At 42.5% G+C, this 22,799-nt stretch overlaps 1 protein-coding gene across 1 annotated transcript in view; it reads right to left on the bottom strand.

The window, feature by feature from the left end:
• The window catches only part of si:dkeyp-14d3.1 (transmembrane protein 132C), a 138,161-nt gene that overhangs the window by 58,502 nt on the left and 56,860 nt on the right, over window positions 1–22,799 (bottom strand). Inside the window, exon 3 of the mRNA XM_027273735.1 lies at window positions 4,449–4,595. Coding sequence (XP_027129536.1) covers window positions 4,449–4,595 — 147 coding nt within the window. The remainder of the gene's footprint in view (window positions 1–4,448; window positions 4,596–22,799) is intronic.

Raw genomic sequence — 22,799 nt, 5'->3', positions numbered from 1 at the left:
AATAGATAAATGGATACACAGTACAAATCAGGCTATAAATGCTACATGAACAACCGTCTCTTCGTAAAAACCTCGGTGCACAAGGTTTAGTGTCTGTAAGTGCTACTGGAGTGGAGATTTCTGGTTCAGGGTCTGAGAAAAAAGATGTATAAGATTTTTTCGCAGCAGCCTTTTTCATGTGAAGTAGTCGGGTCAACACGGGTGTTTCCAATGATACTAATGTATGTTCTGTTCCATTTATCACAGCAGAGCTTTTCCAGTTAAATATACTTATTATCCATTATCTTAAGCTAACTTCTGGTGAAATCTACAGACACAAAAGTTTTTCTGAAAGCAAAATACTGCAAAGTCTCAAATTTGACTAGTTCATTGTGTCCTGCATGTGTTTAGTTTGAGGCTTTGGATTAAAGAATACTCATGGTTCTGGTTAAGTCAACAAACTATGCAAACCAAAGTTGCAAAACCTTTTCATAGAGGTGAAAGAAAATGAAGTGCAAATCATCTTAGATCCATGACAGTTTCTAACAATTGGTAATTCACCTTTTTTTGCTTCATCTTTGTTTGCTAATTCCTTGGCTGCAACGTCTCTGGTGGTGTGACAGGAAGGAGTAATGACAGAAATAAAAGAAGGGAAGGGTAAACGATATGATACCAATGCTTAAATAGATTACAGCAATTAAGACAGATCCATACTTCTCAGAAGTGTAACTTTTAAGTTTCCGAGCACCTTTTTTTAAGAGGATTGGTTTGATCTGCTAATAAGGAAGATGGTACGTGCAACGTCTGAGCGTTGAGCGCAGAACTCGTGTGGAGAAACGGATAATCGTGTTCATCCTGTTGTTTAAAAAAAACAAAACAAGAATAAATATGCAAACAGGATACGTTTGTTTGACCTGCAGCATTCACACGCCTCATCATCCTCGTATCCTTGAGGAAGGAGCAGAAAAGAAGAAAGCGTGGCTGAATGACAGCTCAACAGATGAGATAGCTACGTCTAATCCCCCCTTTCTGAAAGAGCTTCATTGAAACGACTGGGAGCGGGGAGGACAAGACGAAAGAAAAACTGGAGCATTGTGTATTGTACAGCCATCACAGGGTGTCTTTGGTCTTCTCTCTGAAGTGACTTTGACAGTTTTGGGGATTAAGGAGCAGTCCATCGTACATGGGCCCCAAACAGCAGGGATTAGACTAAATATGCTCACTCTTGTCTCCGGTTCTTTCACTTAGTAAATCAATAAAACATGATTTTTACTACGGTAAAATGTGTGTGGGGGAGAGAAGGTGAGGTCGCGCGACAGGCACAGCACAGGGAGGAAAAAATACCTGCATAAAGAGGGAGAAGGAGTCCGGAGGGAAGGAGGAGCCAGCTGCCAAGTGTTGCTGTAGTTTGCTGAAAGGCTCTTTTTTATGTTTAAGATGCCGCAGCTCCGCTCGCAGCCACTCACAGGCGTAGTATATCACTTCCATGGGAACTTTATTGTTAAAGGCCAAGAATTCATCTTGGACCAACTTGGCCAGCGCTCCCGCTCACTTAAACACTTTGGCAGGTCTTGTTTTGGGATTTGAAAACAAAAGTTTATCCTTAAAACATGTTCACGCTTACTGTTTTTTTTCCAGAGAAACTGCTGACACCAGCTGCCAGAGAGTAACTAAAATGGCTTTCAGCATTCAGGCGTCTTTATAATTATATAAAACCAACTCACACATATAAACTCCTCTGTACGGTGAGGCTACAACAAATCTGATAAAAGAAATCATTTTCAGCTCGCAGCCTCTAATGCGCTTCTATTCGGTCGTGATCACAAACTATAGCAGCTACAGATATCCCATCCATTATTTTTACATCAATATAAAAAAAGAGGGCGGAGGAGGCAGATGCAAACAAAATGATTATCAACAGCATATTTTGCATCCCTGTGTGTCTGCAGGCAGCAGGAAACCTTTCTATTTTTAAAGACTGCGGCTGTCAAAACTTATTATATGAGTAAATGGAAGGTCTGAAAAGAAGTTTGAGTGCGGAGGCGACTTTGAGTTCCTGGGGCAGATCATGTTTGAAACTGACTGCTAATAAAACAAAAATAAAAATAAAGTTGTGCTGTATGAAAAGTGAATATTTTTTAAAAAGAAAACATGCCACTGAGATCTGAGTAAGACTATCATGAAACGCTGCATCACAGCCGAGCAGCAAATCATTGTATGAGAAGTCTATTAAAGAAAATCTTTATTAGCTGCTTTTGATTTTTACAACCGCGGCCGTTAAAATGCAGCCTCTGTTAGCTTTTGTTTTACCCGCTGCAGCATTGCAGTTAATCATTCCTCGCGGTGGTCCACTAACGGCAGCACGTCTAAACAAATCACTGCACCAGCAGAATCAAATTACACATGTTTCATAGACAAGTAATCCCTGCATAAACTGTAATTATGAAGTTGCAGTTGGCATGTCAAGTGTCCTGTTTTCTTAAGTGGAACGGAAGCTAAAGAGCAAATAAGTGGAGCTCCCCCCTCCCGCTTCCAAATCTGCCTCTAATCCATAAAATTACACCTGTCACTAGAAAGTTAGATCTATTAAAACTACGTCCTGATCCGAGAAGGAAAAACCATTAAAACCACACAAAAGCCTTCAATCAGAGCTTAATTAACACAGCAACCTTTTTTCCCCGCTCAGTGTTGGCAATCATTTCCATATCTGCCAGATTAGTTTAAGGACGTGAATACAGATAGGAAATGACCAAAACAACTTTGAGGCCATGCCAGCGGAGAAAATAAGCAAATAAAAAAGAGAGAGAGACGGATGGCGGGAGGGTGGAGAAGAGGGGATATTGCAATAGTCTATTAACTTTTCCCTCCCCACAGTGGTCTCAGCAGACGTATCCCATGGCCTTCATGTCAAGTAGAGTGTGTCATTTCAGCTGAGGGAGCATCACTTACATAACCGCTCACAAAGCGGCCTGTGTGTCTCTTTGCAAAATGTTGAACGATCACAGACTGCACTTTCTAAAATGATGGTAATGTAGAGGGCTGTGAAACTTTTATTTATTTTATTTGAATTTGAACCAAGACTCAATCTAAGTGCTGGAGCTAACTCAAAGTTTGATTATCACAAAAGCCAGAACGTCTTGGACAGTTCTAGAGATTGACAGCAGCATTTTAAAGCTTTGTGTTCTTTTGGTATCACAAAGAGCCCGCGAGAACTAATTATGATCATTATTAGTATTGTTAGTATGTTCTGAATCATGACTAACAGCTAGAAACCAGATGAAAAGTGCAGTAATGACTCTCGGCTTATTACCGTGGAATCGTTGTCATGCACTTTTTAATAGACTTTAATGAGCTGACAAAACACACAAAGTACGAACAGTTTAACAGCTTTCAAACTATTAATAAGAGATAACACGATGTTACCATGGTTACCAAATGATTTGTATAACATAGCTCACACAGATCGATTATAAGACGCCTTCCTGAACGGATTGGATAGTTTAGCTTTAAAAAAAAAATCATGTTGAAATATCTGATATCAAAAAATCCTTCAAACGAACCGCACCAGAGTCCGGAGTGTCCGCACCAGAACAACCCAAACGAATTAATACAAGGTAGGTGTGAAAGCACATTTAATAATAAAAACCCAGGGTCGTCTAAAGGTGAAGATAGCGGCCTGTAGGAGGGAGACTTTATAACCCACCATGAGTCTGGGTCCGTTCAAAGTTTCAGCCACTTGAACGTGAAGTAAGTACGTTTTTGTTTGCCACTGTCGCAAAGTGTTTTCTCATGGTACGTCTAGATCTGCTCTATATGGAAAGTGTCATGAAATAACTTCTGGTATGATTTGGTGCTAATACTGTAGACACACAGATTAAATCTGCATTATGTGACATGGGTCACCAGAGTTGATGAACCCATAGAGAATTGTCACCAAGTTCTGCCTTTCCCTTCCACAACTTTATCATATTTCAGCTCATTGTTTTGTTTTTGTCTTTTTATAGCACGCAACTTTGGTTCACAGACAGGCGACCTCTGCTAAACCCACTGTATGACACCAACCTGGCAACAAATTGCAAACAAAATCAGCTGATTGGCAGATTTTAGCCAAACCATGACAACAAGTAGTTTTTGTGGCTCAAATGTTTGGAGGGTGTTCATGTCCTGTAGTTCTGTGTGCCTACAGATAGACCTACTGGAAACATAGTGGAGCATTTAGCAGCTACAGGGCCTCACAATGTAGAGTATGTCCATCAGGAGTTGGTGGAGACCAAAACAGAGTGTGTAAATAAGTGCTATATGTTTGCTATATAAGGTTGCATGTTGTGTTTAAGAAATCAGGTTTAATATCTCAGGGAAGGTGTGTTTTTTGTTTTTCATCTGCTCGATATACTTTATTATCTAACTAACAGGTCAACCTTCTAAAAATTGGATGTTCTCCTTTGAAGCAAAGTCAATGATCTGCTGACCTTTGCTGATCATAGCCGGACTCCTTCCTGCGGCAGTGGAGAGTCACCACCCGATGGCCTTCACTCCTCACATCCTGGCTAACAATCCACTGAGTCGGGTTGCTGGGACGAGCCCCGAGAAATGTCACTCCTTCTTTCAACTTGACTCTGTGGATAAAAAAAAAGAGAGAGAGAGAAGACAAAAGACGTGTTAATGACTGACTCTCGTCTGCTGCAGTGACTCATGTGTGATGTATTCAGCTGATCCATGCACATGGCAGCTGCGTCCAGACAGACAATGATTTTTTTTCTTTTCTTTTCTGTCTAGAAATACATTATCCAGATGGTTCATCGTGCCTGCCGTGTCTTCAAAAGATGTCCCAGCTGTTCTTTGGGTTTTGATCACACTTTTTGTTTTTCCCAAGAGGACAACTGGCGGTCTTAAACATGCGTGTGTGTTTTCTTATATTTTCCACCGGTCAACTGTCTGATACGTGTAGGTCTTTGTCTTTGCTAAAATCTCGTTAGTTTTGACTTAAAATTGAGGTGATCAACGAAAAAAAGAAAAAAACTCCCTGAGACTTTGAAATCTGCCATCCATGGTGAATGTGCTGTTTGTCATAAAATGAGGGAACCATATAAGTGCCACTCCTCTCCCTCCCTTTACCTCCCCCAGTAATAGACTCACTCGCTTGCACTCTGAAAAGGACATTATGAAAAGGTTTCTTTGACTGCGACAAAATTATGTCCTTGGCTGGGTGGAAATACAAAGGAGGGAAAATGTCCACTGAAAGGAAAAAACTGTAAATGAAAATCTCTTTTAAAAGTAAGTCTATTGTCGAGTATATCCACTCTGCAGACAGTGATCTGAGGAGCAAAGTGGCGACGTGGAGGAAATTCAAACTAATGTCCGGTAACATGACATGGAACGTGCGTCTGAGGGTGACAGCGAAGTTCAAGGATTGAAGGGAAGACTAAATTATAAAATGGGAGGCCAAATCACTTTTCCTATCCGATCCTTACCAGGTTGGCAGATGAGACCAAAGATAGGACTCTGCTTTCATCTTGAATTTGTTGCTGCACTTTACATGCACTATGTGATTGCCTGTCCGTATGCCCATGAATATATCTGCCCTCTCCAGTCAAGCCTTTTTTCTTTGATGTGATGTCTTATCGTGTAGTGAAGGGGCTTATATGTGATGTGAAAATGGGTAATATGACAGTTGGTGTGCGCTTCCCCCTCTAAAGGAATGAAGAAAAACACGACACCTACTCCTGTTGCAGTATTTCCATAATGATTTGATGTCTTTTTGCCAGCTGCGTCCCTCTCACGCCGTGTGTGTCTGAATGAAGTCCTACACATTAACACGTTTTGCCACATTGCTTCCCATGCGTAGTCTATCGCTGAGATCAGACCTCACAACGTTTTTGTCAGCACATCACTTAGCTGCACATTGGACCCCGACCAATCATAGCTTCCTGTCTTTCACAAATTCAAGATCACCGTTCTGCCCGACAACACCAACAAATATTGAGCTTATGAATAAAAAAAACAACAACCTTGAAACATTTATCATCACTCGGCAGTGAAGTTGGTTTGGTTTGGTTTTTTTTTTTTGCTTTTACCAGTCTGCAGAAAAAGGATGACAGTGTGGGTGTGCGGCATACATTGTGCTGCACCCGGAGGTGTTAAACATTTGTTCCCGACTGCTTAAAAGGTTAGATGGAAAAACACATCCACAGTTGTGTACTGAACCGCTCTCTATACTTGTAAGGGTAAACATAATGAACAGTTTGCTAGAGGTAGTAGTGTTTTTGTCTTTTGGGGGCCATTTCCAAATTCTGCGTCAGTTGTCTTCCAGATTGATCAGCAACTGTTTGTTACTGGCCAGCATGGGCGGACTGGGACAAAAAATCGGCCCTGGCATTTTGGACCAGAGCAGCCCCAGAGTGTGTTTGGGGTGTGTGATCTACTCGTTAAATATATATATATATATATATCGGGACTTGTCGACCCAAATAGCACGTCGGCCCACCGGGCAAATGCACGGTATGCCAGATTGCCAGTCCGTCCCTGCTGGCCAGTATCGATGATGACACAACCGTGCACACAGCAACCTCTCCTATGTATAGTTCATTATAGTTCGTAGGAGTTATTTCATACAGATCAGGTCTAACTGTACATTTTATAATATTATTTACAGACCCAACAATTCCCACCATGTGCGAGCACTTGGCGACAGTGGCGAGGAAAACACTGTTAAGAAGAGCTTTCAAGAGGCAAAACCCAAATCATGATGGACGGCCATCTGCCATGACCAGCTGGATTTACGTAGAAAGACAAAGATATAAAGCAGCATTAATAATAAAGAAAATGACCCACACAGCCACTACAGATAATAGTATCTGTAGGATGGATCAAATCCATGGGAACCCGAGATAAGTTTAACATAAGTTTAGTCTTAGAAACTACCATTTTTAAAGTCTGTGTCAATGTTGAATAGCTTGGTATTGAGGGTTTGATAGCAAAATAAAATATAGGTTACTGATTTTCCCACCACAGTAGCATAACTAATACAGTGCAGCCACAAGACATACAGCATATTTGCTACCTAAAAAAATCCCCAGTGTTCACAGCCTAGTTGGCGAGAAGGTTATATTTATATTCCTGTATCCGTCCTCCTTGACTGAAAGAAACAAGAACCCGCTTGCTAAACTTAAGCATATTGGAAAAGCTGGAAATCACCTCAACTTGTCCACTTTAGCTGAGACAGGTGGGGAAGCGACTACACCGAAAAGTAAATTACAGCTCTTCATCTTAACCTACTGCAAATCCAGAAATACACAGAACATCACAAAATAAAAGCTTACAGTGTCGACCCAAGGGGAAGGATTTTTTTTTCCTTCTACCACTAAATAGAAGATCCCACAAGTCAGAGTGAAAGAAAGTGCTGAGGAGGAACTTACTGGCCGTGAGCATACGACTGTAACATAAAGAGCTTGTGCACAGGCCTCCTCAGGTCCCAGTGGGGGTAGTGGGGGTCTTGTATCTGGTTTCTTTACACTTCAGTGGTCAGGATGTCTATGAGTGGTTTCCAGTGAAGCTTCAGAATGTTTTAAACACGTCTGAGTCTCAGAGGGGAACCAGTCATTACTCCACAGACCATATCTTAGCTCACAGAGTAAGCGTTGGAGTATGGTTGAAGTGTCTTTTATTGACTTGTTGGTCGATTCGGCCTTGTAACCAGCCAGCGTAGGAGTCCCCTGCAGGTTAAATAGCACTCACCCCATTACCAGTGACTATTAAACTGTCGTAACCTTGGTCAGGGAATATATGCTCTAAACATAGAGCAGACTGAGCAATCCTTGTGTTCGTCAAAAATGATGTTAGAGTACGTATATTATTATCTGAAGAATTATTCAATAAGACTACAGCCATACCTCTGCATGTACTTACATGCATGCTTACAATAAAACGAGACAAACTGAATCTTCAACTCTAGACTCGAAAGAAAAAATTCCCTCGGATGCAAACTTACAAAAATGCATGAGGAATGACATGGTAAATGGTAAATGGACTGTACTTATATAGCGCCTTTCCAGTCTTCTGACCACTCAAAGGGCTTTCACACTCTGATGGCATTGGCTGCCATGCAAGGTGCCACCTGCTCATCAGTTTTTTAGGAGCTATTCATACACATTCACACACCGATGGCGCAGCCTTCGGGAGCAATTTGGGGTTCAGTATCTTGCTCAAGGACACTTCAACATGCAGACTGGTCGAACCGCCAAAAATCTGATTAGTAGACGACCTGTTCTACCTCCCGAGCTGTAGCTGCCCCTATTAAAATATATACATATAAACTACTGATAAAGGACACAACTAACTGTGAATTTAAAACTTGAAGGTTAAGTTTGTCACAAGTTCTTGTGTTGAATGTTTGCTCTCTGTCTCATCCTGCATCACCTGCCACAATCCTACAAGTCTACTTCAAGTAAAGGTCTGTTACCTTCTGCACTTGAGGTCCATGAAGGCCTCAGATATGCAGTTCTCTGACCCATTTGGGGTCATTAGATGCCTTACATGAAAAGTGCGTGGATCAATAAAGTCATTACAATTCATCCTGAGTGGGACACGAATGTCTGTACCAAATTTCATGCCAATCTATTTAATAGTTGTCGAGACACCTTACACAAAATCTCATGGCGGCGCTCGAGGAAAAAGTCAAGCAACCACCAAACATATTATGATTTTATGATTCTGTGGGGAAATTTGTAAGTAGATGTTCAGCTATTTCACTGAAAACAAAGACCTGTTGGTTGCGGTAGAGAAGTCTGTAGCATTCATCCACTGGGAACCATGAAAAGTAATTATCATCCCATGCCTCCAGAAGTCTGATGTACAGATTGTGTGATTTCTGCTTCAGGTAGCTTTATTTTTCATGTTCTCGTTAATATCGCCGGCTTGTGTACACGTTTAATACAACGAAAGCGTATCACTCTTGTGTGACAGTGCAGGACACAAAAGTGACATCAAGGGCAAGCCAGACAACAGTTCTGTTGAACTTTTCTCGAATTTTGACAAGTTGACACAACCTCCCGAAAATGAAAGAGGGAGAAACACTTTCTGTCAATGCACCTGGGCTTTCCTCAGTCTCTGAATAGGTCTCCCGTGAAGCCGCTGAGCCACAGTCGTGACTGACTGTTCTGAATACCAAGTATTAGACAACTACAGGGGAAGTAAAGAGACAACGGTCCACAGAGCGAACAGAAAGAAGAGACACAGTGTAAAAGGCAGTAGCTGACAGTTTAAAGTTACACTAGATGCAAGTAGTCAAAAGTCAGCAATCATAGGAGAACCGAACAGTCTTTATTGGCACCGTAGTAAGTCTGAGCCAAACTGGGCCGAACAAAGAGAAGTGCAAGTTGTACAGAGGCAATCAGAGAGCACATAATGGTTCCATATCCTTGTGTCATTTCGAGTCATGGTGACCCTTTCTGGTGTAAAAAGTGGAGAAAATCATGCTGCAGCCACTGCATGTGTCGTTCTTTTCTCTCTCACACATCTGTCTCTCTACTCTCTTTCTCTCTACCGTCCATCCTCCCTCAGACCTGATTGTATTCTTGGATTCCTCGGAGGGCTCCCTTAATAAATAGTGATGAGATAAGTAGGCGAGCGTCTTCTCAGTGGGGGCAGTGAAAGGAATAAATATTTCCGGGGGAAATCCAATAAGGTCGAGGCTAGACGCTAATGGGAGTCCCCAGGCAGTGGTCTGTGTCCCGCAACCCGGGCCATACTCCAGTTACCTCTGTGGCCGGCTTCCATCTGGCTCTGCTGGGCTGCTCCTGGCGCACATGCATCACTGCGTTTGGTGATGTATTCTGACCATTTCCTTCCACATTCTCCTCTGAGGACCATACGCATCCACAATCAGCAGCTCCCCAAGGAAGTGTTTCCTGCTTCATTGTGCTATCCCGCCTACATAAACAGTGTGCAGGGAATGCAACAGCTCAGTGGGAAACTGGGAAAAAGAGAAGCTGCAGTGCGGGGGAAAAGGCAGAGAGACAGCAGGAAGATAGTGCTTTGTGATGGTTTGAGGTTGACGGCTAATGGAACAGTGTAAAGCACTGCGCTCCTCTGCGAGTCTGCTGCTTCATACACCATAACTGCCACGAGAGCAGACACTGGAACGAACATACACCTACACACACACATATACACAGTGGCAAGCAAAAAAATAAATCAGGCCAGACGCCTACGCTCCAATTCAGAAGTGACATATCAAAACAGATTTTGTTTCTGCAGCGTACAGTGAGACACGGAAACTTTTGCAAAGTCTTAAACAATGCAAAAAATAAAAAATAAAGACGCTTAAGGCTTTTCTTACAGACTTGTTTGTCTGACGGTGTATGCAGGAGGCCATGTCTTAATACATGATGGTATCATTGATGGATCTGCCCCACTAACCCTCCTCCTTGGCGGCTATTAGACAGCACTGAGCAGGAGTGAATGCTTGCTTGCTTACTAATGTAAGGGTTGGTAGCCACAGTCTGTCAGTCTTCGCACTTCAGACTCAACAATGATGAACTGCGATGACATTTGTTACAGATTTTCATTAGCTCCAAGAGCATCAATGACCGCTGAAAGTTTTCACCCATTCTGTGAAATACTTCAGCTTTCTTTCAGCGAGATGACCTGGCACAAAATCTTGTCCAGACTTTCATGGTCAGACACTGTGTTCTGACTTTGGTGATAGTGAAGGACTTCACTTATTAGCATCCTTATTAGCATGGAAGTGGGACACAGAAGGACATTGAAAGAAGACTGGGGAGTGCCCAGGTTGTGTTTATCCGACAGCAATGTTAAGTCTATGTCTAATGTGTGGGTTTGCAAGTTGGCAAGAAACCAGAGCTGGAAAGGGGGATTGAGGTATTCCACAGTGGGTGCCTTAGAAGGCAATGTCGCAATTTCAGGATCACAACCTTGGAATTATACAGAAATATCATAAGTACTGCTATAAGGCAGTAGCAACTGCAACGGCTGAGATGGAGAAGAAGAATCGAAAGAGTTATGTGGACTCTTCGATTGGAATTGTGTAGTCTTGCTGCGGCATTTTAAAGTGGTTGAAGTGTGCAGAGGGTGTACTGAATGAAACAGAAAAGGAGCAAGCAAAAATAGATTCAATAAAAGCAAAAATTCTCAGTGGATTACGACAATTCAGAAAACACGATTGAACGACTGACTTCGCCGAGTTTAGTTTAATATATCTGACAAAAGTTTGAATACAGTATAACATGACAGAAGTTCGTGACTTTTTGCCATCCTGGTCCCTGGTATTCTATCACAGAAGTAGAATTATTTGAAGTGGATAAATCAGCAACAACTCTTTGAGAAGTTATGATAATGGCAATCGGACTAAAGGGGAGATTGAATAATATGTTCTTTAAAGAAGTGTTTGAAGAAGGTACAGTGAGCATGAGGACGATTTCATTCATTTTAGTAATAACACTGGTTAGATGCTTGACTTAAATGCTAGCAGCGTGCAAAGTGTTTTATAGCAAAGGTCATGGAGAGTTTGAGAAGGAGGGATAATTGCATTTCTAACATCTCGAACCTTATTAGAAGAGAAGTGTTGGAGAAGAAGAGGCTTCTAGAGTCATGTTTATGTTTGGCTTTGAGATCAGAAAAGTTATTAGTACGTGTGATTTTAGCTGCCAAGTTACAATTTTTCATGCCTTTCAAGAGAGGAAGGTTTTATGGCCCTCCATTTGTGTTCTGCTTTCAAGGCAAGTTCTCTTCATTAAACCGATTTTCACCATTAAGCCGCGGCTGAGAAGCAATGTTGTGTAAAGTATGTACACAAGTAGAATTAACATAATTTAAAACAGCAAAGGTGTTCATTGAGGAGCAGAGCCGGAGGTCATAAGAGGCTTGGCAAAAATGTACCTGCTCAGGATGAATTGATAAAAAATAAGAGTGCTTATGCATCATAGTAAAACAAGAAAGTTTATGGTTAGAATCATCTTGATTTCTCTGCATTGCATGTCCAGGATGGAGCGCCTTATTGTGCATGGCTTTGCCGATTAGGGAAGAGGCTGAGTGACTGAAGGCACAGAGCGTGACTGTGCGCTGTGCAGTTACTTAAATCAATGCATTGTACTGCTCATCTCAGCCGCTCACCAGAGAAGGAAAACAGATGCTTCAATACTATGGAGACTAAAATAAGTGCTGAGTTAAAATCATCATAAAATGTTAATAGGACGACAACCGAGCGATTCCGATGTAATTCACTGACACAACACTTTGGAGTCCCTTTATGAAAACTCTAATAGAAGCATGAGGCGGCGACAGATGGCCGGCTGTCAGCATGGTCAGGTAAACATAATATCCTCGCTCGGCCTCGCATCAGGCTTTCCTCTCAGCATGAATTATTCATTTGCTCTCTTTTTAGGCGACGTAATGCCAACATGAATGATAAAGAAACGTTTAGGATTCCCTGTCCGCGTCCGAGTAAATATTGACATTTATCTCAGCATATAGACAGACAGTTTCCAGCCTTTAATTGGTATGACAGAGCAGAGTTTTAGGAAGTTCTGCGACCTGCCAGAATTGAGACTGTAAAATAAGAGTCTGAAACAATGAAATGCATTTAGTCTATTATGTGCCATTTGCTCATGTGTCAATGGGGGAGCCACTAAGTGCTGGCAACACGCGCTACCTACAGTAGCAGTCATTTTCCACCACATGCCAGGAGACACATTTCATTGGCTTTTCATTTCTGAATCACACAGCAGAGATTACAGAAGTACCCATTGTTATGCTGAGTGGTCATAAAAGAGAAGGGGGGAAAAAACATTTTGTATGGAGATCTGTTTGCCAATTACTCCGTCTTTAGTGTAGACGCGGTGTGAAAAGGGGAGCAACGAAAATCCCATTTGAAGAATTCATAAGATTGCTATCGCGCGGCGTGTTTCTGTGGCGTTCTCGCAGAATGTGTCCACCTAATTGGATTTTCACGACATTCAGAAGCACGGTGAGAGCGGGAAAAACATGTAAGAAGGTAGAGGAGGAAGGAGGAGGAGGAGGAGGAGGAGGAGGGCGAAAATCAGCAAAGAGATGAAGAAACAGTCAATAACTCTCCGCTGTGAGATATTTTAAGACTTAAATATAAATATTACAAATATTTGCACAGTTTTTCCTCCCGTTTCATCAGATAAAAGGGTTTCAAATAGTACCAGACTCAAATTTAATTCAGCAAATTCAGAATGTCTCTCTTTATTAATGCAATATGACCGAGTGCGGTGGGTTAGTTTGAGGATTTGTGAAATAGTTCGTCTAGCCTGTGAATTGCAGTATCATCCCTTGTTGGAGGATATTAGAGTGCATTTGAAAGGAGCTGATTTTAGAGCGAGCAGGTAGTGGGGCTCAACAAAGGCTGATGGTAAAGTGTGTAGCTCCTGCATGGGGGCAGGCAGGCAGGCTGGCAGCCGCGGGCTAATCTGCAGATGAGCATGTGTGGAGGTAAACACGATGCCTTTCATTTTTGAGCACAACAGCAAACACTCTCAGAACTCACACAAGCCAAGCACAGGGGAAAATGTGCACACGCACACACACACGTGCACCTATGTACAGCTTGCACATGTAGTGTGTGTACAAACAAAAACAGAGACACACTCACAGGAGCAGGCCTCTGTTAAGCTGTGACGAAGAGATAATGTCGCAATGTTGCCTTTGGCAAAAGAGATTAACCCGCACACTTGTTTTTTTTGTTTTTTTTTTCTCCTTTCCATTTCCAGTTTTGAGAATAAATAGTTGCGTGCCCAGAGGAAATGGTTAGTAAATGGGAAAGTATATTGAAGGCCCCGGCTCTTCTGCCGCTCACACACTTACTGTATGTCTCATCTCTGGTTTCATGCGGTGTGTTGGACAAAGGGTGAATTCTGTAAAGGTAAGGACGTATCGTTCAAACGTATCTGCATGGACAGATAGCCTTACACGCAGCTGCCACCTGTGCAGTGTACGGAGGTGGTAGCCTCCAGTTTTTACACTTGTCTCATCCAAACATGTCACTAAGTCGTCTAAATGCTCTCACGAGTTTCACATGCACGCCAAAGACAGTGCATGACTCGTGGACAGAGTTTCTGAGGCAGTCTGCATTCTTTCTAATGGCCAGCAGGGGGCACCTCCACTGGCTCCAAAAAACAAGTTAATTTGTATTGACTGTAATGTAAAAATTATTTTATTTCTTACATAATTTATGACCTCTGAGAAGAGTTTTCTCATAAGTTTATGATCTCAATCTCCAGTTTCAAGTCTTCATCCAGACAGCACGATGTGCATTCTGTAAACGATGGTCTTAATGAAGCAGGGCATGCTTTTAGATCATGGCTCCCTTGTGATTGACAAGTCAGCACGCACTGACCGGGCTCACGAAACTCAGATCAAACTGTCAAACTAGACAGTGCTGATCAAATCTGAGTCCAGATGCTGTTAGTGCATCGACTATTTCTCTCCTCAAGTGTTTTCAGAAACTATTTAAATGTACTCTAATGAGGATGCTCACCAAGTGGCAACCTCTGTGAAGTGAAGCCAAAACTGTAGTTCCACAAACGGCCACTTGAGGCTGGCTAACTTTACCGATATACTTTTAGTTTAAAGGCGTAAAATGATGCATAATTAAGAGCATGGGCGCTTTGATTGACAGGTGGGCGCCCTTACAGGTGTCTCGTCTGAGCACCCTGGCTTCTTTCGGCTCGCCTCAGCTTAGATCTATGATCTACGTCTTTGCAGGTTTTTAGATTAGTCAGGAGGCGGCAGAGGCAGGACTGCCAAGATGGCAGATCATTCTTCACTACAGCTCTTCAGAAACCTGACACAGATCTGACACAATCACAGAGACTACATCCATATTTATACTGCCTGTGGTGCTCATGTGTACAGTCAGTCTGGCTCCAAAAAAAAAAAAAAACAAGATGGCAATGGGCATGATGTCAAACTTGAGGCTTCAAAACTGTCCATAAAGAAATCAGTGACATCATAGCAGGTGCATGCCTGTGTGCACTGTATGTTAATGATAGTTCAGGCTCTTGAACACTTCCACTGCTGCATTCTGGGTGAGAAAATAGTCATTTCGAACTGCAGACGTGCAAAGCAAGCTGATATAATTATTCCATGTTGGCACAGTAGTTCTGCTATTTTTATATTGTCTTATTTTGTCAGGTTATGCATAATTTCAAAATGTCAAAGAGCATTTTGTCTTATTGCAAAATATATAAACAACCACACGTACAAAAGTTGGTCCAAAAGCTATTTTAGGCACCAAGTTTTGCCTGAAGTTACAGGAGTTGGCACTTCGCTTCCACCGACTTGAACCAAAAAGCCTTCAGGCTTCCACCTGTAGTCTGCCAATGCAATATTAATATACCTCATGTCCATCATCAGCATGGATGGTGGTCTTACAGCCGGTGACGGTTACTGACAAACGGAAACCTGTGTGCACTGACACGCCGCTGTGATGACTGCCGTCATGTTACAGAGCTCTGTCAGGTTGGAGAGGACAGGGCGGGTGCAGAGGGAACAGGATCCTTCAGGGAGAACACTCGGTATTCAGCATGGTGTTGGCTTCTTAACCTTCCCCGGGAGCCCAGGGTTATTTACACCAGCTCCTTGTCTTCTTTCACACATCCCCTCATCTCACGCCCTGCCCCAATGTCTCTCCTTCCCAGGGGGGTAAAGGAGTTACTAAAAGATAAGCTCTGTGTCGTGGCAGAGGCAACTGACACCGCTTCGACAACACGAGGATTTAGCCTGCAAACAGAACTAATGCCCCGCACATGCAGGGAATTTCACACACACACCCGCACCCATCTGCTCACGTATGCCCAAAACATGAATGGAAAGACACAAACATGCATGCAGCACACTCATGCTTGTGCAGACACATTCGCAGGAGTTAAATAAGCATAGCAGAGGCACCCAGGAGGTCAACACAGAGACAAGCGGGTGCACACACACACATACTGTACACACAGATACACACACACACAATGAGGTAATGAACAGCCTGCTGCAGTAAACGGCTCCCGGCATGGCTTACTCTAATGCTCACAAAATTGCTTTTAATTGGTGGAGGAGAATAAATCAATGCAAAGCATGTTTAGAATACTGGCAAAGAGAGGAAGAGGAAAATGAACAGAGAGGAATGAAAGGCTGGCATGTGCGGATCATCAGACGAGGCTGCGTTAGAAATGAAAAATGTTACAGCGCCGTGTTGTTGACGAGTTTCTTTCTCCCTCTCTCTCTAATAAAATGGTGTTAGAAGTGAACTGCAACTTTTCAGAGCGAGCAGATCTGAGCAGACTGCAGGGCCATATCTCCACACAGTGAGTCAGTAAGCCTGATAAGTAGTGGAGAATCCTCAGAGAGGCGAGAGGCCCCCCAGGCGCCTCACGTCTCGTCCTTTCCCCACCACCGCCCACCCTCCCTCTGCGCCTCCCCACAGCTGCTTTGATGAAAATTAGCTGTCAGTCTGCGGCCCTCATCTGATCGACACAACTTCATCCGCGGCTCGCTGACCTTTACAGAGCACGGGGAAAGGACGGCCGCCCACCTCGCACAGAGATCAACACACCGGGAGATAAAACAATAACAACCTCAGAGGCTCGATGAGATGACACAGCAAAGAGTTCGACTTCTCACTGAAAGACAAGACCGAAGCCAGCAGGGCTGAGGTGTACAAAAGGATTCGGTTATGTGTGCGCCGTGCATGAGAGCGTGCGCGAGTCTGTGTTCCAGTGACGAAAAAGCAATGGTTAAGAACATCAAATGGCTCGAGGGAGATAAAAGCAAGGCAAGAGGGACTGCGCTTTTCCGAGGACGAATCAACTTGAATCCAAGAAGCAGATTATAATCTGTGTGTCACCAAATGAATATTGCACCTTTTCTTTTCAGTTACTCCGAAAGAGTTGATATGCCGTGAAATATTCAATTTGCAGGCTCAACAGGTAAAATCCATTAAAGCCCGTCGGTAATGTCAGTTGAATTAGGGCTGCTTCGTATAAAGCATGGATTCCCTGTTCCTTCAGCTGAGTGGCTCCGCTGGCACCTTGTTTGTAACCACAAGGCAAATGGGATTAGAAGGAGACACCGGCCACTAATGTAACGACACAACGTTTCGAATCATGCAAAACCACAGAGAGACTAATATAGCGCAGAGAGAGAGAAAGCGCTGCAGTCTATTAAAGACTCAATTCGGATCTGCAAATTTGCAACCTAAATTGCAGAGACTTCATCCGTCATCCAACTGGTGCTTGTTTATGTAGCGAATTAGATGGGATGAGGACTTTCTCTTCTCCGAGAAATTAACTGTGTGAGCACAAGACTTCAAGCACTGTGTGATGGTGCATTCTTTTCCTAGATATTAAAGTAATGTTGGATCTGTTCATGTATGTTACACAACTTCATTTGCCTTCTCTCTTTAATATAATGATAATTAAGTTGTTGACCAATGTACTCGAGCCCGTGGATACCTTTGTCTGTTGGATTTAACAGAATCTTTTAAAACAGCTGCTGTAGAAGAATGCAAGAATAATTTTGATACAGATGTTTCCGTTCATTTGAGCGGGGGTAGTCTGTGTTTGCTGTGACGGTGCAGGCGTCAGAGGTGTCCACCAAGAAACACAGCGACCTGCAGCGGAGAAGTTGAGGCTCATCCAGCTTTTGGAAGTTTGACGTCACGCTCCGGCCACCAATCAGACGATCATACCAGTCAAACCCTAACCCAGCCTGAAAGCCTACCTGAAAGACTGTCCAGGTAGATTCATGGACTAAACTCTGACACTCTACCTGTTGTGTTCTGGCTTTGTTTATTTCATGTACCCAGCTTCTAAATGTGAGTCTGGCTTGGAATCACAGCGTGAAGAAGTTTCCTTTGGTTTGTGTCCGAGTCAGAGAGAGACAGGGAGAAAGCGAGCGTTGTTCCAGAGACATAGACAGTGAATGAGAATGAGTGAGCGCCGGTTAATCAGCGAAACAAAAAGTTTTGATTGTTTCACAGCAGTTGCATTCAATGCAACCTAAAACACAAAACATATTGATCAGTGCAGCTTTAACTCAAAGTCCGTTCACCGTGCTAGCTCGAGATCTTTTTCTTTTTGGTCCTAATTGGCGGATGTTGTCATGGAGATGGAGCCAAGTGGACCCCCAAGCTTTTCCAAGCGCATCCGTCTGTTAGGGTTAAATATTTCACCGGTAATACAAGTGCTGCATTATATCAGAAAACAATGAGTGTTGTTATAATATCAGAAAACAATGAGTGTTGTTATATGAACATAAGTGTTATGATGTGCGCACTCACATAATAATTGTTGGCACATTAAGGGCGTGGCTGGTGTTGTTAAAGATCTGCACACCCAGGGTGTAATATAATACCATGCTCTTAATGTGAAAGGAAGTTAACAGTCAGGAGAGGAAGTGTAAGGCTCTTTCTCCCCAGGTTGCTGACCTCTTCCGATTGGAGACCGGAGCAGAGGACGGAGATCGAGATGGACCAATCAGGGGGGAGCTAAGTTTAAACCACGGCTCCTCCCCTTCGTCACCTTTAAACCAATAAGATAGTAGCACATTTCCATATAAATACTGTTTACCTGTAAGTTAGGCACTTCTTTTTGGGACGTTGGCTGCAGCAGCAACTCGCTCACTCTTAGAGTCAGTGAACTGTGGTTTCCAGAACAAAGAGAGTCCATGTACATGTGCTTTTAATTCTTCAATGCTCAAACACATTTTTTAAAACGGACTTCCGACTTTGAGTCTCCTTACTTGCAAAATAACGAACACGCTTAACACGTCGCAAAAGACACAAACAAGTAACCACGGTTCCGAGGTGGAGAGAAGAGTAACGTTAACGTTAGAAGCAGACATTAGGAGAAAGAGTTTGTAGATTCATTTAGCTCACATGAAAGTCTTCAAAAGATAAATCGAGCCTTCATTTTCCATTTTCCCCAGGAAATATCGTGCCCGGTGGCAGATGGAGTTGCACAGCGAGAGTAAGGCTCATAGGGAACGTAGATGGTGTCATTATTCTATAGCCATTACGCGCCGCAATAAGCATTCACATGCTAATGATTCCACTTTAAGATTATTTCATCAAGGACATGATAATCTCTGCAAGCCTGCAGTGTTTTGTTGCTGTATTTGCAGAGGTGAGGGCGAGAGTTGTTGTGAAAGAAGCACTAGCTGGACGTAAGTGAAATAATAATAATCTTGATTCTGTCACTTTGTTCACTGAGGATGAAGTCTGTGACTGCTGAAAGCTCCAAGGCCACATCAGGAATATAATGCTATACTGCTACACCGACCGACTCGATACTGCCATAAACTCATAAAGACTAATATTATCTAACATGATAAAACATCACTAGTGCCAGCTGCTTGTAAAGCAGGTGTGTCTGGATCAATAAGGTAAAATAATCATCGACTCTGTTTATTATCTGTTGGTTTGTTGAGCTTTTTTAAATTTGACTTCCAAATCATATCATTAATTAAAACTTCATCCCAAACAACAATATGACCTTTCCTAATACGAAGTGATGTGACTCTGAGCCCCCCCCTCTAACCCCCAACTCCGTTACTGATGCCTGGAAAACCTCCAGTGTTATTTTAATCACACCGCTCCTCACAGAGGACAATTCATGCCTAATGGCAGAATTACAGTGGGGTGTGCTGACCCCTATTATATGACCCAAAGGTCTTCCAGAGTTAATTATCACCGCAGCCGACAGTGCCCTTGGCCTGTGCACTTCGCAACACATTACCGAGCCGTGATTGACAGGTGACTCAGCCTATGACAGGCTAGGTGACGCGGTATTGAAGTGGGCAGCGGATGTTGTGTCCTTGTCCTGTATGTGTGGTCAGAGGACCGCTGATAGAATCACCTGTCGAAGCAGCATCCCCAGAGCTCTTAAGGCTTTTTCCCATCCCACCGGGGACAAGTGCCTTTCTCACTCGAACACGCACCTTTACACGTTAACACCGATTCTGCAGTGCCATCGAAGGGAGAGGAGGATTCACTCACGTGTGCATGTGAATAAATAATCTGTAGACGTGCATCCACACATGTTTCGTCTGCACAGATGAAGCTCGACAATACAGATCTCTAAGAAACACTCCAAAGTTTCTGAATATCTTTAAACCTCCTGGAGATATGGCTTGAAATAGTAAGAATGCAGAATCGATAGCAAAGCTCAGTGTCTCATTAAACATCTGCAAGAATCCAAAGTGAAAATACACGTTCATGCTCATAACTATCAGAAAATCAGACCATCAGGTTCAGGTTCAGGTTCAGGTTTCTTTATTTGTCTCCACCAGGGAGAAATTTGTCTTAGAGATAGGGAAGGTTACAGCACCATAAAACACATATAAACATACCACAAACAGAACAGACGTAGCAACCTACAATATACACATACCAGCATGACATGAAATAAAAAGATAAAAAGATGGATATTCACAATACATATACCAGTAATATTCATCCTGCTATAAATATAGCTCAATCATACATCCCCTAAAAATGATCACACTCACAGCCACCAATCCATTTCCACACCAACACACATACACTAACTTTATAACCTTTATAAAAAGTTAAGAAGCCGTCCAAAAACAACTACATTCATTTCTGGTCATTAATTAGCTTAGTAGATAAGGAAATAAAAGAGTACTTGAAGCGATTGTGCTTGCACAGGGGAAGCCTGTATCTCTTCCCGGACTTAAGAGACAGCTCCCTCGCCACGGAAACAAAGCAATGTATAGCTCTGGATGAGGGAGCAGCTACCTGAAAACATCAATATCAGTTTTAGCGTGCGCTATATTTAGAATATTTTCACCGCTTCTAATGAAGATCTGAAGCTATTAAACCACCAGAACATACTTCTTTGACAGTAATTTTACAAGAGTATTTTTCAAATCTCAAATCTCTCTCATTACGCCGACCGAACCAGAAAGGAAAGGAAAGGAGTTTGAGTTTGAATGTGTAATTAAACTAATCTTAGTCTGTTACAGGAGAGAACCTGAATTTAGAAGCTGGAAGCTTGGGTAGTATTATATATATAGTACAGTAATATTATAAAATCTGGACTGAAACTTAATTCCTAACACATTTTTGATGCTTGCTGTTGAGACATGACACCCGAAATTAGAAGGCTGCTGTGAATTTTTGGCTTCCAGCAGCTTTGAAAGAAACATCTGCTCTCAAGTACATAAAGTTTTACATATTTTACATAAAATCCTGGAAGTATCAGAGAATGAGACCCTGCAGAGACACAGAGAGTGAAAGACAGATAGATAGAGAGACTTAAACCAATTTCTTCTCCAACAGCAGGGCCTCAAAAACTTTTCCGAAAGGTACACTGGCTTCTCTTTTACTACAAGATGAGATAGTTGTTGTGAGAGAATTGAAACATTGACTGACAAATCATCTCCACAGATAATAGGTAGAGTACATCGAGGTACTGTACGTACTGTTAAAGCTGCAACATTATATTAACGTAGAATCACATGACTACTGTGTACATGACTCTGCAGCTCATCCCGGCTTTTTTTTTTTAGCTTGTTGCTCCATAACTTTTTTGTTTTGGTTCACTCTCACCACTTTCATCAATTTTGTTTCCAGACAGCAGCTGAAAAACTGTGCACCAACTACCGAGCAATAAACGGTAGCCACCGATAAAGAGGGCAAGGTCAATGATTTGGCAAATTTTTGGACTTGAATTCACGAGGTGGCCAAACATCATTCCAAATTAGTGGGTAAGTGGGCAATAAAAATGGGTTAAGCGTCTCTTACTCAGTCCACCTCTGCCAACAGAGCAGAGACAAAGAGACCGAAGGGCGAGGACGCTGATGGAGGAAGTTAAGAAGGCGAAAAGGAGAGAGAGACCGAGTGAGACGCCACCGGACAAGACGAGAAGTCGGCGACAGCTTCATGAAATAAAAGGTTCAACTGGATAACTATATATATAAATAACACAGTACATATTTGCGTCAGAGGCACCAACTCTTACATAATGTTGTTTTCAACACTAAATTATTTTTGGGTTCAGCTTCTATTGAGCGCATCCATCATGAGCGTCTATTTTCCCCCTCTCGTGTCCAAACAATCTAATTTGTATACAGACGACAATATGACTCATGAATAATTCAAAGTCCTCACTGATGCAACAATGAAGACCATATATGATACATCATCTGTATATACAGTATGCATGACGTGACAGAGAGGTGGAGCTGAACAACAACACGAGGCAGCCGACACCAGTCAGCACCATCTGAGGGAGTCTCTCCTCATCGGTGTCCGTCCATACTGTACGAAGCACGAGCGTGCACGTGGCATGCAGCTACAGCTGTTAGTTAATGGATGTCATGTTCTATATACAGATTAAAGATGCACATTAAACGATGCTTATTTCATGGATAGTTATTTCATTGACAGGAGCGTGTTAATAAAGAGGCTGATTTATGACCATCTGTCTGTGATGAGTCACTGTCATGACAGGGCTGGGCTGACAAAGAGGAGGAGGGGGGGTGTAAAGGAAAGCAAACAAGAGGAGAGGAGAGGAAAGGAAAGAAAAAGAAGGGAAATAAGGAAAGGAAAGGAAAGGAAAGAAAATGAAGGAGAGGAAAGGAAAGAAAAAGAAGGGAAATAAGGAAAGGAAAGGAAAAGAGGGGAAAGGAAAGGAAAGGAGTGGAAAGGAGTGGAAAGGATAGGAAATGAAAGGAAATGAAAGAAAATGACAGGAAAGGAAAGGAAAGAAAAAGAAGGGAAATAAGGAAAGGAAAGTAAACCAAAGAATATAAATGCAAAAACAGGAAAG

Source organism: Larimichthys crocea, chromosome III (assembly GCF_000972845.2).
Source record: "Larimichthys crocea isolate SSNF chromosome III, L_crocea_2.0, whole genome shotgun sequence".
Classification (NCBI taxonomy): domain Eukaryota; kingdom Metazoa; phylum Chordata; class Actinopteri; family Sciaenidae; genus Larimichthys; species Larimichthys crocea.
This window is presented reverse-complemented; position numbering and strand designations above follow the sequence as displayed.